Raw genomic sequence first — 21,167 nt, 5'->3', positions numbered from 1 at the left:
GGTGTAGCATAAGCACATCGCCCTTTTTACTTTAATTGTCATGTGCACATAAGTAATGTATAAACAAATAGGAATGTACACAAACAACAGTTTACCCAAATCAGTTACATTGAACTCAGCGGGAGTTTATGCAAAGACTGCATTCATCGCACATAGCGAGGATCTTGTTACACTTGTGCGGACGGTCAAAGACACCGCCAAAGACAGTCGCAGTGACTAACTGATCCACAACGTCAGTTTGTCAATGCGACTGACATATTTATATATTTATTGCAACCATATGTTGACTTAGCATATTTTAGAGTTATGTAGTTAGTTGTAGGTATTAGTAGTATATTTGTATACATTCTAGTTCGTAAATAATTTGTAAGTGTTAGTGTAAGAATTTGGTATAAAAGAAAGTGAAATCAATAAAGTAAACCAATTGGTGATCAAACTCCAACCAATAACTTATTATTTGCTATAATGGCTCCCGTTATGCATACGCATGCCAGCCTTTGTATCTTGGAGAGCACTTTGATTGCTCCAAGTTTTGAAGTTCTATAGGCCCAAACGATGGCTCCATAGGTTATCATGGGTCGTACTATTGTCGTGTAGATCCATCTCAGTATCTTTGGTGTGCAGCCCCAACTCTTTCCTGCCATGGACCTACACGTGTGCTTTCCAGAGTAGTTTTTGGTCTAGTATTACTCCTAGGAATTTAACCTCTTTTTGGTACATGATGTTGGTTCCATCTAGCCTTATCGCTTTTAGACTATCAAGTTTGTATTTCCTTGAGAATGGTACTATAGTGGTTTTTGCTGGATTTACATTCAGCCCCACTTTGGCACACCATTTTTTGGTTACGTTCAGCCCTAGCTAGATTCTATCACACAGGGTGTTTTCGAATTTCCCCCTGCATAATATTACAATGTCGTCGGCGTACCCCTGGCAGGTTAGTCCAGTATCTGTTAGCTCTTGGAGCAGTCCGTCGACGACTATATTCCATAGTAGTGGAGATAACACTCCACCCTGTGGACAGCCCCTTGTTGTTCCGGCAACAACTGTATTATTCGTACAGGTTTGTATTTCTACCCTTCTGGTGCGGAGCATGCAATTAATCCAGGCTACGAGGGTATTGTTTACCCCCCTGCTAATCAAAGCACTGTTTATTGCAGCATGTGAGGTGTTGTCAAACGCCCCCTCGATGTCCAGAAAAGCGCATATAGCAGTCTCCTTATTTTGTAAGCTATCTTGAAGTGCGTATGTCAGCGCGTATAGGGCGGTTTTAGTAGAGCGGCCCGCCATATATGCATGCTGGCGCGAATTCAGCGGATAGTTCAATAAGACCGTAGTCCTTACATAGTTATCTACTACCTTTTCTAAAGTTTTTAGTACAAATGAGGTCAGGCAGATCGGCCTGAAGGATTTTGGATGAAGTGGGTCCTTCTTTCCAACCTTCGGGATGAAAACAACCTTCGCTCTTCTCCACGCATCTGGTATATAACCCAATGCTATGCTGTTTCTAATTATTTTTAATAGCGGTCCAATCACGCATTCTAAGCCCTGCTGTAGCATGCCAGGGAAAATTCCATCCGCTCTCGGTGACTTCAGTGGTTTGAAGGTATTTACCGCCCACCTGAGCCGGGGCTCGGAGCATATTTCCTTAGCCACTAACCAGTTTCCTCTGCTTATTCTACTGCACTGCTCAGTCCGATCTGTTTCGGAATAAGATGTAGATCCTGGGAAGTGAGTATCTATGAGAAGTTTGATCTTCTCCTCCTCGCTCCCAGTGAAACTCCCATCACTCTTCCGTAGACTTGCGGACGAAATACAGTTCGTTTTTGCCATTACCTTATAGAGTCTTGTTGCCTTCGTAGTATCTTCTATGCTTTCACAGAAGTTCCTAAAGCTTAAACGCTTAGATTCCCTTATTTCTTTGTCGTACAGAGTTAAGGTGTTTCTGTATTCTGACCACTCCCCGGTTCGTTTCGCTGGATTGAACAGTTTCCTTACTTTGGTTCTGAGTTTACTTAAGTTGTTGTTCCACCAGGGTACATCCCTGGAGGAACGTACCTTACTTATAGGACAACTGTCTTCATATGCATAAATGAGTAGTTCATTGAAGCGCTTTGTAGCGAATTCTAGTTCTTTTTCGTTCCTGATCTTCTGACCTAGCCCAGGTTGTGCTACATTCAACCTCAGGTTGTCTTTGAACTTCTCCCAGTCTGTCTTCCTGGGATTTCTTAAAACTCTATGTATAGGAGGGGTTGCTTCAATGTCAAACCTTATTATTCTATGATCTGACATGGAGGGTTCATTGGATACTCTCCACTCTTTCACTAGCGCTTTCGCTTGAATATTCCCTATGGTAATATCAAGGACCTCTTCCTTTGCGCGGGTCACAAAAGTTGGTATGTTCCCAACATTAAAAATTTCTAATTTATTTCTAAGGATAAATTCAAGAAGGTACTCACCCCTTTTGTTGGTGTCACTGCTCCCCCATGCCTCGCTATGCGCATTTGCATCATACCCGAGTATCAGGGGTAGCTTCCTAGCCTCGCAGTACTTCACCAGTTTAGTGACAAGCTCTGGTGGGGCGTGCGTGTCATCTCCTGGGTAGTAGCCCGATGCAGCTATGATGGGTATGTCCCGTTGATAGGATAGTCCCGTTGATGTTGACTTGGACTTGGACCGCTACAAGATTCCTCGACAGGAAATCTAAAAGACATATATATTTCAAGCTATTAGTTATTAACAAGCACGCCCTAGGATTCGTACACCTAGTATCCCAAATTACCTGCCTGTTATCTACTGCCAAGCCTCTTATTTGGCCCCTGACGACCCAGGGTTCTTGGACCAGCACTATTCCCAGTGTAGACCTGAGGGTTGCCCTAGCGATAACCGCAGACGCGGCATTCGCATGGTGTAGGTTTATTTGTGCAACCTTAGTGCTGGTCATCGTCGCAGTTATTGGCGTTCATCGTCTTCGTCCGTTGTCAGAGTTTCGTCAAACTCTGACAAGGTGGCTCTCTCCGAGTCGTCATCAGCACAAATGGTCAGTAGCCCGAGGTCGAAGTCGTCTATACGCTCCATCACATGAGGTAAAAGACTGACTTCCTCTACTACCGAGCTCCTAGCTGCTTCCACGGCTACCATCTCAGCCACCTCCTTCGGTAATTCCGAACCACCCGGTGGAGTATCTGGCTTGACTATCTTCGCCTTCGGTTCCCTGCCCTTGTGCACATGCACTGGAACACTACCAAACCTGTATCGTATGATGCAGTTTTTCTTTTTGATAGCGTCCAACGACCGGTCGTCAATCCCGATCGTTAGCAGTTTGCCCGTCTTCTCATCATTGCTCCTATAAACCTTCCATAGGTCGGTATGCATTCCCTCATTTTGTGCTATAATGAGGTTCAGCAGTTTCTGCGTGTCCACTCCTGCAGCTTTTGGTAGGTACGTAGTGATTACGTGCACCCTGGGTATGTTGTCCCCATCGCACGTAGTCAGTTCCGCACCATCCCAGTCAGGAAGTTTTGGGAAAATTTCGCGCAACCATTCGGCTGATTCTGCATCCAAACAGTCGACCAGTATAAGGCCTGGCCGAAAGTGGATGCCGTCGAATTGGAGTATTGACCTCCAACCCTTACCCATCTCCTCCACAATGGCGTCCTCAGTCTTTCCCTGATCCTCGCGAGTGAGTGTACTCTTAGGGAAAGCCTTCGGCAGAACTGCCAGTCTAATGCGCTTAGTGGCGCTAGCATAGCTAACACCCGGCTTCCTGGCCCCTGGCTTAGGTTTTGGAGCCACTGTTTCAAGACGGCTCTTCTTCTTCTCCGGCTTTCCTTCAGGAGGACTAAGCTCCGCAGCCGCCCGTTTACTGTCACCGGGTTTTTCCCGATCTAGGGGTGCCTTTTTCTCCGGATTCCCCTCCGGAGGACTAGCTTTCACAACCACGCCTGTGCTGTCACTGGACTTCTCCCGGTCCAGTACTTTCTTCTTGGCCTCTTCAGACGTTAAGCCTTTGTTTACGTAACGCAGGTACCATTTGGCTCCTGCGCCACTCAAACCTGTGGCCTTTCTGACGTCCCCGAATTTCCTAGACTGTCCGGTCAGTCCAGTACTCGTCGAGGCCTGTGGTATATCACCACCGAAGCAACCTCGGATCCCACCTGCCCGAGACTTTCCTTCTGTTGCGTAGTGCATGCTTCTGTCCGTTGCGCCGGTCCAAATATAGGGTCTTTGGAGCCATTGCCGTCCTTACGTCCGTCAACTGTCGGCGTTGTTCTTGTCGGGTCCTGGCTGCCAGTATTTTCGATATTAGACTCGACCTGGTCCGCCAGTTTTGGTGCGGTATGAGAGCCCGCTGGTGTACTGTTGTTTTGTACGAGTCCCCTCAACCCATTCATCGACAAGAACGATATTATGCGAACTGGTGGTCGTCTCGGCGCATCCCTTGATTTGGCCTACAATGAGCGTCATCCAATTATACTTCCATATGAGTGCAGGTTAACTCGTCTTATGGTCCAGTTTGTCCATCAAATCTCGTTACACGGGGAAAAACAGTTGATGTTGCGTCTCTTACGTACGCAATATTGGATCCCGAGAGTGAAAATTATGATTAGGGTCATTATCCACAACTGCAAGGTCTGCACGATACACAAGAAATGGTCGCAGATCCAACTTATGGGAATCCTTCCTAAAGAACGCATAACCTTTTCCCGTGCATTCACAAACACGAGTGTGGATTTCGCCGGTCCATTTGACATCAAGTCGTACCAGGGCAGGGGATGTCGCTGTCAAAAGGCTATATTTGTCTTTTCGTCTGCTTCTCGACGAAAGCTATCCACCTCGAAGCTACTAGCGACCTTAGCACCGCGTCCTTTCTAGCCGCTTTCGCAAGATTTGTTGCCAGACGAGGATGTCCAAAAAACGTTTACTCCGACAATGGTACTAACTTTGTCGGAGCTTCACGATCTTTACGATCGGAATTTAAAGCATTTTTAGCTGAGGGACGCAATAGCACTCTCAATAAATACAACCATCAAACTTTAGAATGGCATTTCATACCCGCTGCGGCTCCTCACATGGGCGGTTTGTGGAAAATCAGAGGTAAAACTCATTTTAAAAAGGCGCGTCCGACCATAAATATACTTTTGAAGAGTTCAGTACTATTTTATACCGTATTGAGTCTTGTCTCAACTCACGACCACTAAGCCCCTCTTCAAATGATCCATCCGACCCGGAGCCGTTTACTTCAGGTCATTTTCTAGTTGGTGGACATCTTCTTGCCCCACCTGAAGTCGAAGTGAACGAAAATCCGTCCTCGATCGTAAATCGATGGCAGAAACTGAAGGCCCTACATCAGACATTTTGTAGAAGATGGAAGATGGAATACCTCACCGGAATGCAGAAACTCATCAAGTGGAAACATCCTCAATGCCACCTAACGTATGGAGGTTGGGGAGAATCGCCAAGCTACATCCAGGTTCCGACAACCGGGTAAGAGTAGTCGACATCGACACAGCTAAAAGAGAAATCATCAGACCAATTGCAAAATTGGTTTTGCTTCCGACCTGCAACGAAAATAGCACAATCTCTTAATAAACATCCCTATTCTTCATTCAACTTCACAAAACCCAGCTATTCCACTTCTCACTCCCTACGCATTCCCACATCTAAAATACCCAATATTCCAGCTACAGAATTATTGCTATGTATAATTTCGAGAGCGCGTGTCAAAACCATGAATACGTAAGTAACATCACAGAATCATCTGATTCAATCACCCGGGGCATATTTCTTTATTCATTCCGGATCTACAATAGAATAGCAGTGCTGCCATTTTAGCCGTTTTCCGGCTAGATTTAGCCGGTTGCGACAGCAAACAGCCGGAAAAATTTCGATTTAGCCGGCAGCCGATTTGTTAGCCGTTTTACAGAAAAAATTGGCCGTTTTTAGCCGATTTTGCTATTTGCCTTGTTTTCTTAAATTTTAAATACGTATATATGTTTCCATTTTTGACTAAGCGACCCAAAATCTGTTAGAAATGTCTTCTAGCCTTATTGCGGAGAAAATTTTCATGTCAAGCAGGGTTGTATGAAATTGGGCCGATTTCGCTTATTTTTATTTTAAACGAAGAAGGGATCTTCTTCATAAAATGTTTGTTATAAATGTCTTAATTTTAAGTGTGAAGTTTTATTCGCAGACTTAGAAAATAAGAAATGGTTTCACTGTTAAGACACTTAAGATGCGTTTGTGTTTGGATATAGTGCCAACAAACAGAATAAATATTACATGTAGATATTGTCTTCCCAGATAGCGCATATTCAATTCTGCCTAAATTAAAACACTGAAGTGAGTCAAATGAAAATAAAAGAGCACAAATTTCTATGTAAAACAAAACTCTCTGGGAATCCTACGAGACACCTTCCGGTCATATGACCGGTCATCTAAATGGGAGATCTGCAGTCTTTTGGCATCATATTTTACATCAGAATTGAAGGGATTTCTAAAAAATCTGACCAGTTCTTTTGTGTAACTGTGATTTTGCATCCCTTGTCAGCATATGGCCTCGGTTGATGTTAACGTAAGGTCGTTGTTTTACTGCCTTAAAATTGAAGGGACATTTTTACAGCGTTTTTGATGTGTATTGGTTTCTATTTGAGTGTATTGAGAATCGTTCAGTCTGAAAAGGCCTTATAAGAAGGGCAGTAGGTTTGTTCGTCGAAAATCCAGCGAGAATTATCATTCAAAATATCAGATAGTAAGAAAAAGTGCTCCCAAATTCTCTCTCATGTAGAGAAACTTGCAATTTTCTGTACGAACGCAAATATGCAAGCTTTTGTGCCAGCTAGTGTCCACGGTTGCATTTCAAACCAAAGAAAATTGTATAGATTTTTATATTTTTTTTCAGAGGGGCAAAAAACAGGATCTACGTGTATATATCTAGTCAGTCCGACTTTCTTGAACATACGTTTCAATTTCTTTGTCGGGTTTACTATATCGACTCTGGTTGAGATTGCATTCCGATTAAGAATACAGTTTTTTTTGCCGAGTACCTTTCAACTCATTGAAATTAACTAAATTAATTAAGTAAACAAGTATTAACTTACATTTCGCTCCAGTTTGTAAATTTTTAAATTAAGCGAACTTTTTTATTCAAATTATCGTCGACAAAAAATACAACCATGTGCCACAATCATATGTTTTTCCTAATTGCAAATTCTTGCTGGCAAAATTTTTTCCGGCTCGAATTTGTAACTTCTCTCTAAGAAATAGTATTTTTACTCGCGATTTATTTAAATAAAACATGTGAAATTTAGTTGAAACATTTTAGCCGTTTTTAGCCGGTTTTATTTTCCAATTTATCCGGTTCGTCCAAAAAGTTCTGGCAACACTGTAGCATAGTCGTATATTATCCGGAATAATGGGAATAAAGACGCTGTGGTGTAGTGGCGGCCGCTGTGATGTAGTGGTAAGCAGTGCGCGCTTGTACTCCGCAGCGTCTGGGTCTAAGCCCTGGTCAAAGCAACATCGCACAAAGTTTAGAAAAAAGGCTTTTTCTTAACAGCGGTCGCCCCTCGGCAGCCAATGGTAAACCTCCGAGTGTATTTCTGCCATGAAAAACAGCTTCTTATTAAAATACAATCGCCGTTCGGAGTCGGCGTAAAACTGTAGGTCCCTCCTCTTTGTGTGACAACATCAAGGCGCACGCCACAAGTCGGAGGAGCAGCTCGGCCAAACACTAACAAACGTGTAAGCGCCAATCAGGGCCAGGGCGACTCCCTTTCATGTGACTTCTTTAATCTGATGTTGGAGAAGGTAATAAGAGCTGCATAACTGAACCGCTCAGGAACAATTTACTACAAGAGCGTGCAATTGCTGGCTTATGCCGATGAGGTCGACACTATCGGTAACAAAAACCGCGAAGTCTGTTCTGCCTTTTTCAAGTTGAATAAGGAAGCAGAGCGAATGGGTCTGGTGGTAAACGAGGACAAGACGAAGTATCTCCTGTCATCAAACAAATAGTTAGCACATTCGCGCCGTGGCACCCACGTCACTGTTGACAGTTAAAATTTCGAGAAAGTAGAGAATTTCGTTTACTTGGATAATAATGTCAGAATTGAAATCCACGCAGAATCACTCTTGCCAACAAGTGCTACTTTGGACTGAGTAGGCAATTCAGGAGTAAAGTCCTCTCTCGACGTGCGAAAACCACGCTCTATAAGTCACTCATCACCGTGCTGGTATATGGCGCAGAAGCATGGACAATGACAACATCCGATGAGGCGGCTGTTGGAGTGTTCGAGAGAAAGATTTTGCGGGAGATTTACGGGCTTTTACGCGTTGGCGACAGCGAGTACCTCAAACGATGGAACGATGAGCTGTATGAGCTTTACAACGACATGGACATAGTGTAGCGAATTAAATACAGCGGCTCCGCTGGCTTGGCCATGTCGTTCGAATGGACACCGACGTTCCAGCACTGAAAGTATTCAACTCGGAACCCGCTGGTGGTAGCAGTGGAAGAGGGAGGCCCCCACTGCGATGGAAAGATCAGGTGGAGGACTTGGCTTCACTTGGCGTTTCCAATTGGCGTCAGTTGGCACGGAAGAGAAACGCCTGGCGTGCTTTGCTGAACTCGGCCAAAATCGCTTAGGCGGTTACAGCGCCAAAAAAGAAGAAGATTATATATATATATATATATAATGGGAGTAAAGAAACAGAAGAGAATAAAATTATTAGGTATCAGCTAGAAAATAACTTTTTGGTGCTTATTAATATTTAATTTAATTTGCTAAAGGTTTTTTTTCGCAAGACAATTTGCAAAAACATACTTGGTTTCTCTAGTGCCACTATTTTCATGCAATTTTTTACGCTTGTACATATGCACACAAAATGCTGTTCAGCAGAATATTCTATGAATTCCGTGCTAGAGACGGAATGAAAAGATGCTTTTAGATTATCCGGTACCATAGTATCCGGTCCGGTGAACAGAAAAATGTATTCCGAACGTTTGGAATGAATAAGGAAACACGCCTCCATGGTTTGTTTTTCGTAGCATAAGCGACAGTACAGTCCGCTTATATTACTGATAAATTTGTTAGAAATGCTAAAATGCGCACAAAACAACCATAAATGTCTAAGGCTTATTATTTAAACTGTTCATATCAACAGAATACAGTAATTACAAGTATTTTATTAAATGTGATGTAACATTTTTTAAAATCTTATACAAATTCGGCAAAAATCGTGACAGCACTTGCACCAAAATGAAGATTGCTAGTGCAGCGCGAAAAGTTGAAATTATTTCTCGACAGCGATTTGCGTAACTTCGGTTGCAGTTACACCTTGTGATTTTTTGTTCGAAAGTGATTTCTGCAAATCTCCAAAAAGGACTATCTGGCTGTTTACGCGGGAAAGTTTATTTCGTTTTCGCAATTTGACAGAAAAATGCGCAGAAAAGGCGCCTGCATTGCCACGTTTAACCGCACCTTTACATCTTGCATGTAAAGCGACTTTCGAAAGCAGTTTTTGTTTCCGAAAATCAAACTTCCACACTGCTGTTTTAGCTCAGTTATGTATACTTGGCTTTGCATGAGAGTTGTCACATAAGGAATCTGTTAAAGGAGCTTTGCGTGTAAGCGGTTACCCAACGTATAGCGCTTCACATGTAGAAATCTGTTGGTTTTTTTATTCTTACGTAAAAATGGTGTAGCAGTGCCAAGTATGCATAACTGGGCTATCTGCCTGTTTACACGGTGAATGCAGACAAGTCCACTTTCAACAATGTTACTAAACATTTTCATGCTTATAACTATTTAATGGCCAGTCCCAACACATCTCGTCGGCGAGCGCTGGAATTCGCACTGTGAAATTAACTCCAAAAACGGGGCAACCAGTAGAACATACCGATGTTGAGGTTTGTTATTTACCCACCAGTTGAATACATTTCTAGAGCACAAAGTCCGTGTAATTCACATATGTTGCATGCCACATATTTATAACAACTGCCAACACATTACTAGTTGTGTTCGTTTGGGAACAGGGTGTCCAGATTGTTAAAAAAAAATGCAATTTCTGAAAAAAATCGCCAAAAATCGCCAATTATTAATTTTTAAATAAAATTCATGAAATCAATTTAGCAAATCTTTTATTTTAAAAATGCGATCTTGTTATAATATAGTTTTTACAACAAAAACGATTATAATACCTTCAGAGGGTAATAATAAATAACACAAATCACTTATATAAAAGTGATGTACAATATTCTTTAAAAATGCGCATACTTTTTAAAAATATTTGTTTCAACACATTTTGCAATAGGACTACGCAATTATTAAATTTGTTATAACTGATATTATTTGATTAATCGCACAGTCCGATTTTAAGAGCTCGGCGCTAAAAATTAAATAAAAACCTATAATAAGGCGAGATCGGCTATTTCCACAATTTCTTCGAAATCACCTATAGTGTCCGAATCATTTACATTTGTGTTGTTATCATATATTGAGCTTTGATAACATACTGTTTGATATTGGAAATGTTTTGCAGCAGAAACTATTAGCCTTCATATAACATTTTATTTATTTCGAATCTTAGTTTTTGTTGAATTCTTTACTAAAAAAAACGCGCTCAACAAAGCATGTGAGTGCGGCAAGTATAATAATATGAATTTACTTATATTTCCAAACATTTTATTGTCTGTTGCGGTTTCCACTCCGTAAGCAATTATCCAAAATTCTTCAGAGTCGGATGGAATGGTTCTCAGAAAAGTTATTCCATGTGAAAGTTAAAAGATTCAAATATTCAGTTTCCGCTGCTTTTCTTTCCTTCAGTGTCAAATAGCGAATCGGCAGGTCCCTGACAAAATCAAAGCGTTTTTAAAAGTATTTCAAAAGTTCTTCGATTAGGGTGATTAAACATTTTTGACAGTGTTTTAATATGCTTCTTAAGTCAAGTTTATCACGTAGTTCATTTGCCTCTTCTGTAAAATTATCGTGGAAATCTAAGTTTTGTATATTTTTATAATTGGAAAATATTTATTTGAAAGGAAATAATCGCCAAAAATCGCCAATGGCGATTTCCTAAGTTTCTACGCCCAAATATCAAAAAAAAAATCGCCAAATTGGCGAGAAATCGCCAAATCTGGACACTCTGTTTGGAAAAGCCATACAGGCTAAAGGTCTGATTATGCATACTTCGCATAACTTCGCACAACCATTTGTACCAGTGCATAAAAATTTAACTTAAGAAAATGTGAAGCGATATCTAAACTCAACAGATCGCTAAGCTTTTAAAAGTTCTGCTAATTTCTGATCAATGGAATACATGCAAAGTACATACAAAGTACATACGAAATTACAGTTTGAAGTTTATGCGAAGTTGTGCGAAGTTATGCGAAGTATGCATAATCAGACCATAACGTAATATTCACGCATGCCTCCAATTTAGTGTAAAAAATTTCTCATGCCCATACAACTTGTATGGGACCAACCGAAATTGAACGGCGTGCGTATGAAGCTAACTCAATTTCCAATTTTTGTTCTGCGTGACATTTTGATTTGACGTTTCGCTCAATGACATCAAATGCAAACGCACGCAAGCCAATTACGGGTGACGCAAAAAAACAAATTCGACGGCGTGCATATCAAAACGCAAGCCGCGAATATTAGGTTAGCCTGATAATTAGCCAGTAACAAAATTCAGAGAATCAGGAAACTTACTATCCCAAAGAGGGTTTTACTAAGTTTAGCGCGAACCGGAATTTGCAGCAATTTGGATGCTTCAGTGCAAGTGTACAAGTTTTTGCATAGTGAATAGAACTATTACCAATATTTCTTTTGCTTTTCTATTTTCTGACGGCGCGCACACGCTGCTGCAAAGTTCAAGCATCCCGGATCACCTAATCTGCGAAAAGTACATGAGTAACACATACATACTTTCGAATGAACGAATGAAAACGTTATTAGCGCTTGCCAACAGGGGCAATCAAACCATACACAAAATAAAATGCTTCTGTATGTCAAGAGCAGTCAGCCATTCACTAAATAGAAACCTGCTACTGAGTCTAGCAAACCGTTCATGCTTGTCTGTACACCCTTTTTATGGTTTTTAAATTGAAATGATAATATCTCCTTATTACCAAATATTATCTTGAGACTTTATTGCTCATTTGCTAGCATTTAAAATACATCGCCAGAGAAACATCGATATATCGATGGTTTCCGATGTTTTGCAATTTGTTAATTTCTAGTTAAATTTAAAGCAATATTGAATACTTTAATAATTATGAATGTATTTTCCTGTATTTTATTATCCTTTCTATACCCTTTCTATTATTAGAATCAAAATGCATACCATCGTAAGGTCGTTCGGGCCTAAAGATCCTAGGCCTGATCTTGTTGAAAATAAGGGGTGTTTGGTTCTGTTTTAACAGCTAGGTTATTAGCATTCACAATGAATCCAACAATTGAGCTTGGGGCCGTTTTTTATGAAAAATGTTGTGGAAAAGCAACAATAATTTACAAAGGTAAGAAGTTATAGCTGCTATTTGGGAGATCACCACATTGAACCGATATTATCGATGTTTCAAAAACATCAATGCATCGTTTGCATCCCTAAATTCAGTGCTCTTCTATACATACATTCAAACATAAGCAGGTCATTAGAAATATTCTATCAATGCATTTCCACGAAATGTTTACTACATTCTAGCAATTGCTGGTAAGTCCATTAAAAAGCCCACGCATAACGCAAATCCTCTAGCCCTATCGCAGCCTAATAGGAAGCACACAAGTACAGCGGGACAACAAGCACACATCCATACGTTTTGTACAGATGTACATATATGTATAAAATGTATGTGTTTTCGCAAGTCTCTAATTTCCATTTAACTCACTTTTTTGTTTGTTTGTTTTGTTTTGCCCGGCCTCTTCAGTTCCTTCATCTGGACTTGAAAATTTGTAGCCTCTGCTGTCTGGGCTGTTATATTACGCATGGTTCCCTTGGCGATGCTCTTTTGTCGGACAGTGGTTTGACCTTCTATGGAAGCCGGTAGACATACAAGTTTCAGAACATGTACTCCTTGCCGTATTATCCGGCTAGATACACGCGAATTTGTGGGCTTGTGCACGCCAACGGCACACCGCCGACCATTCGTAAGTGTATTGAAGGCAGCGCCACCTGGTTTATGTGCTATCTTCTGGCTTAGTCCAGTCTAGAACCCATATTGAAGAAATTTTTTTTTCTCGCGGTGCCAGGCTAAGTGGTGAAACTCACCACAAAACCACAAATGGCACATTTTACGATATTGGAGATTTCAAGGTATGCTCGAGGAGACCAGGATCCGACAATTTGTACTGCTTTCAAAGATCTGTTCGTTGCCAAGCAAATTGCAGCAAACATAATTCAATAAAAAGTTCGTATCGTTGGGCACCTTCCACAAAACTATTAATACACTAAAAGTAAATTGTCAATCCACCACCTGATTAAGCTGCAACTTAAATAATACAGGTTCGTGTATGTATATACGCCTACAACTTTGCGTATAACTTCTTTTAACGTATTGGTCTATGATACGGAATCAGCTACTTGCCACCCAACTATGAGGAAAACTTCAAGGTCAAATAAAGTAATAGCCAAATTGCAGAATGACTCGTTCCACCGTGAATCGCACAAAGACGGAAGAACGTGCCGACAAGTTTTCGATTCCATGCCGATTATGCAAGGAAAATCATGGGTTTCGACTCTGTCCCCTCTAGAAAGGCAGCGGGCGGTCCTAATCCACCGTTATTGCCCTAATTGCCTGTCGCCCATTCACCGTCTGGAAATTTGCAGTAGTAAGGAACGATGCCACAGATGCGACGAAAAGCATCATACTTCGCTCCATATAGAGAACGCTGGCGAGCTAAAGCACAATAATGCCGTCAAGGACGGCGAAGGCTCGGACGGGGCGCTGTCCATTCACGTTACGGAGCTAACGAAATCGAGGCAAGAGAAGAAGAGGAAGTCCTGCAACATGAGAGGCCAAGGCGCGACTCGGAAACCAGTCTCTGCCTATCGCACGGGCAGCGCGGCGCTGGAACGAGTTCTTTCAGGCTGCCTGCCCCGCTGCAAACACAACGCGCGGGTGGCTCAGAAACACGTTCCTTCCGACCACCTCTTCAACGTAATGATGGCAAACGGGGCGGCGCGCAAACCCGTTCTTTCTGCCCGCCTCGGCGCCAAGCATATCGGTATGCACCGTATCATCGACGACAGCAAAAACAACAACCAGCTGAAAGAATGGCTCTTGCTATACCCGAAGGTTTCCGGACTGGTCGTGCTATCCACAATGGGATAGCAGCGCCCATATTCCTGGCATTCGAGGCTATAGCCCCGACTCCAATCGTCCGAATTGAGTCTGGTGGACGACTTCCTTGATTCGCGCATTATGCGATCCTTGCGCCCCCAATTCCATCATCGACGCGGAACTGGTACGCGAGCTCCAACTCGAGCGCCGCAACAATGGGCGGCGCCAGACATGCTCTCTCGCGTTGCGTGGGAAATATGAGATCGGGGAACGGGTAACCACCCAGGCAGTCATCACCGCGCGATATAATCGCCTCAATCCTGCCAGAAACATCGACCCAACAGTCGCCGCACCATTTCCATTCATGCGACTAGCAGACCCCAAATTTTACCTGGCGAAACCGATTCGGCTGACCCTAGGCGCCGAAATATACGCGCAGATAATGTTGAGCGGCACCGCTCCGGTCACAATCGGAAGTTTACTGGGGCGTCAATCTTCGGGCTAATTTTATCTGGGGCCCATCAGAATTGAGCATATATACATATATAACTATAACAGTGAAATATTTTTTAAAAAAATTGAATTTAACATTAAAGTGCAATGAATTGAACACCACGTCTTTTATGAGTAACCTTTCTTTTTCGTTGACAGAAATCTAGAAGAAACATTAGTCCGGATATGGCGAACAATGATCCTATACACATATGGGCATTCCCATGGTGCCGCACGTGACAGTCGTACGATTTCAATGTGATACAAAAAAGGAATACCATTTGTTTTCTTTAACTTTTTTGGGCCTTTGTATAGCACATAATTAGCTCTATATTTAACCGAAAAATGAATTCAATCGAACTGCTTGGTCCTGAAATATAAGCATTTAAAGAGAGTGACGTTACGTGACAAAAAATGGAAGTTGATTTTTTCTTTTCTTACAAAATCGCAAAACTCTGCGAATTGTGGATGGCTATTTTCATGAAACTTATTTTAATATGATTTGGAGCAATTCTAGTTGTTTTTAGAGTTTTTTGAATTAATGCAAATTGTTTCAATTCTCTTTTACAACCCCAAGTGTGAAACGTGACGTGACGTGGCGTCACGTGACATAAATTTCCATCGTTATATTTTTGTTAATATTGCTTTTAAATGAATTTTTAACGCAAATAAAACATGTATTTTATGTAGAATATACTTTATATTTTGACTTCAGCGCCAAGTCAGGGTCAATTTATTGGAAATCTATGATTTATTATGTTTCAACCACATACGCCAAATTCGAACCAAATCGGACCATAAATACGGTTTTTCGAAATATCTCGACCTTGGCACCACCTAGGAAGACCATTTTATGCAAACATGATTCTACTTACATAGCCAGTATATATTTTAAAAAGCGGACAAATCGGCCCGTAAATACGTTAGATATACAACTTTTATTTTTTTTGTCGTGGTGGACCTTCCGCTGAAAACAAGCTTACAATATTAAATGTAGTATGGAAAATTCCTCATATTAAGTTATCAGATTTCGCAAAATTGGAAATGTATAAGATAATCACTAATAAAAACCGCATTCATATTATATTTTGAAGTTGGGATTGTCATGTACATAAATCCTTTACTCCCAACCAGCACAAAAGTTTTATTGAATGTAAAATTATCATCTCAAAATGAAAGACCGCAATATATATGTATCATAATTGGCCTACAAAAAGCTAAAAATAATAAGGACGGAAATACATTTGATCATTGTGATATATCTAATCTAAAAGTTTATCTAACTTCTAATTCATAGGGATGATTTGAATATCCGGTTCGAAATGGGTCAATATGCTATTTTACATGATATGTTTTTAAGATTTCAACAAAGCTATTATATGCGAGATCCTCAACCACTATTGGATATAGATAAATATAAATCATTTGCTCAGCTTACTGTAATCGATGACACTTATCAGAACGAAACTGTACAATCAGGACCTATCAACATTCGAATTGGATTCGATACCGAAGTTAACAAACCTACTCCAGCTAATACATCAGCATACTGTCTAGTAATTCATGATCGCTTAATATAATATTTACCTCTAACTGATGAAATTGAAAAAGTTATTTAAATAAGTTTCATCATACTTAATTTTCGTTTTATTAATAAACCTATAATACGATTTTTTAATATTATCAATTTCATAATGATTGAATTTTTATACGTATATAAAACTATTTCTAGCAATATAATTTTTATGATCAAAACAGCCCTGTTTAGCAGTTAGCTGTTTAATAGAACAGCCCTGTTAGCTTCAATTAAAAGTATAGATGTTTCATTAATGTCTTTAAGAGTTGAAGTTAAGAAAAAGGCGATATCTTCAAGTTCATAGGAACCAATATGTATTTCAACACATTTTAATTGAGTCATATTATGAAGTAACTATAAATAGATTACTAAAATATATATGTATTTAAATATGTTCTTTATCAATAGTTTATCATTAATATATTAATAAAGCAATGATGAAGTCAGGGTTATTCCTATGATTAACGCAAAAAAATTTTGAAATGTATTTTTTATAAAATATAATGAAAACTGTTATGATTCATAAACATATATATTAATACTAAATTAACATAAAACAATATGTATTGGTGTCAACCCGTGAAACCTAATAATAGATATTGCCATGCTCAATGGAAAAGTTTTAATATTATTACCAGTATATTAAGAGATAAAACCTTAGAGATACAGTAAAACCCGCTTAAGTACCTCACGAAAAATGTCAGCTTTTGGAACTTAGGCGGGTTGGGTACTTAAAAGAACCCGATTAAGTACCTCGATGCGGGTACTTAAGCGAACATAATTATTGACGTAGTTACGTATTTTTGTTAACTTACATAAATATGTAAATCCTTGAATAAAACATAAACATTTAATGAAGTACACGTATTTATTTAAGATACTTATACTTCACTGTATTTTTTACTGCTGAAGGAGGGTTTAGGTCGCAAATTTTATGTTTGGCTAGATCTCAACAAATACCTTCAAATCTTCCATAATTTCAATTTTCTCATAATCAACATGTTAAAATAGAAACGGTTGGCGGTATGATTGTAATAGTTGGTACAGATTATGAAGGTGTTCAAAAAGATGTAAACGTAAGTAGTTTTAAACCGACATGCGTTTTTAGTGAAATTAATGTGTTAGCTAGGCGGTATGCTGAATAGGATATAATTTCATCAAATAAGCGGAAACTCGTTAAAAAGGATGTTCAAAATTTAGTTAAAGATAATACTATCGATGACAACACTAACGATTAGGGATGAAACGATACGAGTAAATAGAACTACATACTCGATACTTTAAGTTCGATACCAAGTAATTTTGGCATCGATACTTTTGAACCATGTACTGAGTAGGTATTGAAAAATGTACTCGTATCGAAACCCGATACCAAGTTAAAATTTGCTGCGAAATTTTTTCCTCTACGTTTATGCCTGATATGAATCGCCCTGTGCTTTTTGGCAATTGCCAGCGGAACCCGTGAGAAGGCGCCAATCAAGGCGAATTTATACAAGGTGGTGTTAGTGGCGAATTTAGATTTTCGCCGCGGTACTTCCTAATGTAAAATAATGTGTTTGCTGTAAACAAGGTGAATTCATATTACAACAAACACATAATTTTGACATTAAGAAGTAACGCGGCGAAAATCTAAATTCGCCATTAACACCCCCAATTGCTTGAGGGGAAGTGTTAAGTGGATGAATGTTCAGTACAGACGTTTTAACGCGATGTAAAAGTCACTGAGTAACTCGTATATTCTTCGCGCTGTAAACGTTAGCAGGCAATACTAAAGGGCCGTTTACATAAGACTTTTGCTTCGCTTTGCTTCAGAATGCCGCTTTGACAGATAAGTTCAATACACGATTTTATGTAAGTCTTGCTAAATAGTAAGCGAGGAAAGCAAAGCGAAGCAAAATCATGGCAACTCTCAACTTTTGCGCGCTTTGGCAATCAGCTGTTTACATGTATCTTTCATTTTTCATATTCTCTTGCTTGCATTTGCATGTAAAGACAAATAAAATTATAGTTTAAAAAACTAAAACCTCGCTATTATAATTTCCATTCGTACTGTCATCAGGTATGTAACTTGAGAATAGAAATCGCTGCATCTTTTAGGCGCATCAATATTACATAGTTACATCCCGAGCTAATAAAAGGGAGGTAATAATAAAAACAAGGTAAATATGAATTATTATTGCTAGCATTATCGCATATTATTATATTGTTGTCTAGTTTACACAGCTAAAATATGGAGGAAAAACTGATTGAATCGATAAGAACCCACATCTGCTTAAGGACAAAGCTTGGCAAGATGTCTCGAAAGCTGTAGTAATACCTGGTAAGGTATTTATTTTAATTTGTGTATGTATGTGTACATAACACTTAGGGTCTGATTATGCATACTTCGCATAACTTCGCACAACCATTTGTACCAGTGCACTAAAAGTGTAACTTAAGAAAATGTAAAGCAAAATCTAAACTCAACAGATCGCTAAGTTTTTAAAAGTTCTGCTAATTTCTGGGTAATGGAATACATACAAAATACATACAAAGTACATACGTAATTACAGTTTGAAGTTTATGCGAAGTTGTGCGAAGTTATGCGAAGTATGCATAATCAGACCATTAGTAAATGTATGCTTTTTAATAATAGCGCAACGTTGCCAGCAGCGATGGAAGTCGCTGCGTGACAGATTCGTGCGAGAAGTGTCTGGACAGAAACCAAAATCTGGAGCTGCTGCGAACGAATATGCACTTGAGTGGTGTTACTTGGAACCCATGATGTTCCTAAAAACGCAAGTAGCTCCTCGAAAGTAAGATTTTCATATTACTATAGATACATGAATGCATATATAAGATCTGTACTAAGAAGATATATATGTGTATGGATATTTGTACATATTTTATGTTTTATTTGCAGAACGGTTACAAATTTGCAATGGAGTGCTGAGGAGGAAGAGGAAAGCTGCTGTAGCTCACCAGTGCAAGTCTCGGAAACGGTGGTGGTGTCGCCAAGCCAGTGTTGATAACTTTTGAGTTTCAAAAAGGACAAACCTTGGAAAAAAGAGCGTTTTACTGCACTAAAAGCACTACATTTTTTTTAATCAAAGGATACTCTTTTTTCATAACAGTTTGTGGTAAATAAAAGTAAAAAAATAAACACTATTTACATGTATAAATAAATACACATTCATGCTTACGAAGTAATACCGAAGTACTGCATATTAAAACTGGTACATCTGGAGAAAAAACAATCGAATCGCAACAAACGAAATTGAATTTTAAAGGGGAAGAGTAATACTTAATGATACCCTAAGTAGAAATGAGCGAAAAAAATTGTTGTTTTATAATATAACCTCAAATATTGCGAAAAACCGTGTTTTTACGCTTAGAGGTTAGGATATCTCAAAATTCGGACGTGGTAGAGAAATTCTGCAGCCAGAATTGGATTCAGCACCGAAAAATCTACAAAAAACCGATGCACTCAGGTGGAAAAAAAAAGATAAAATTTTTCGAACTGTGTAATCAACCAAAAATCAAGAAAATAAAAAAATAAATACTTAATTTATCTGCGTGCTAGCATTTTCAATGCGAATATAATTTAACAAGAACGCAAGAACATGGGTTTGCAACTTCATCTTTTTATCAATCATGGTTTGCATTTTAGTGCATATAAATTTGTAGATTCTTGTAAATTCAGAAATTTTAGTTCATAAAAAAGCACTAAAAAGGGCACTAGGCACTAAACCATTTTTTTGGCGTTTTAATTTTCAAAAAGCACTAAATCTAGTGCTTAAAGCACTAAGTTGGCAACTATGCGCCAAGCACAAGCCAGAGTGCCGGGGAGACTCCAATAAAAACGAAAACTGGTGGCAAGCGACCGCGATTGGAATCTGAGGCCAATGAACGCTTCGATCGTTTCTGTGGCGCTGTTGAAAAGTTTGTCGACAACAAAATGTCCGGGGATCAATCCAGTCGTAATGCTGACTTCTTCGCGGTGCTGGACAGATATTTACAGAAGCATTCAGAGGACCTACAAGACCAACTGAAGATAGAAATACTCAACTTGGTGCACTACCCGCAATAATTGTTTACTTATTTTAATTGCCGGTTTGACCAGCAATTTAAATTAAAATGATTTTTTATTTTCTGTCAACTTCCATAAAAAATTTAAATAATTTTTCACTTAAATCGCTTTCGTGAAATTGGCTGTAAGTGAATTTGAATTTAGTTTTTACTGAAATTTTTAGTTTTGAAGACTGATATTTTAACCGACTTAAAAAAACGTTATCATCGTCGGAATGTCGTACTTGTTTACCTAACACATATGAAATATGAAATGTTATTTATTTATTAGTTATATAACTTTTATGTAAACTATATCACAAAAAATGTGATACATACAGTAACTCACATACGGTGATATTTTCATGTTAAATATTAGTTAATTTCTTTTCAAATATGGCTTAAAATTTAACAAACACATTATAAATCCAAGTCAATAAAACGAGAAAAATTAAGAAAAATTCTGGAAGGTTTCATCAAAGTTGCAAACTTCTTAAAGCTGCATTTCTTTATTCATTCTGAACGTTTAGAATAAACTTTTTTGTTTACTTATTCTTTAGAACGTTCCTGATGATATGTTAACGTATATTTCAAACGCATTCTGTTTATTCCGGCTGTGAAATGGGAATGTATAAAGCAAAGCGGGGCAATTTTTGCTCGCGAGCAACGCCAGCGTCGCAGTTCGTATACGTACCAGGGATGATAAATGAGTTTTTTAGTTTTGTACCAAATGGCCAAAAAAAGTGTACTAAATAAGCCGAAAAAGTACCAACA

At 39.3% G+C, this 21,167-nt stretch overlaps 1 protein-coding gene across 1 annotated transcript in view; it reads left to right on the top strand.

Moving 5' to 3' along the window:
* LOC118749951 (anoctamin-8-like) overlaps positions 1–17,057 on the top strand; it is a gene marked incomplete at its 5' end in the record, with an annotated part of 73,417 nt that extends 56,360 nt beyond the window's left edge. The window contains 1 exon segment of the mRNA XM_036484708.1: positions 16,068–17,057. Within this exon segment, the coding sequence (XP_036340601.1) occupies positions 16,068–16,073 (6 nt within the window).
* Between the last annotated feature and the right edge of the window lie 4,110 nt (positions 17,058–21,167).

This window comes from Rhagoletis pomonella, unplaced genomic scaffold (assembly GCF_013731165.1).
Source record: "Rhagoletis pomonella isolate Grant_MI unplaced genomic scaffold, Rhpom_1.0 Rhpom_scaffold_00093, whole genome shotgun sequence".
NCBI lineage: Eukaryota > Metazoa > Arthropoda > Insecta > Diptera > Tephritidae > Rhagoletis > Rhagoletis pomonella.
This window is presented reverse-complemented; position numbering and strand designations above follow the sequence as displayed.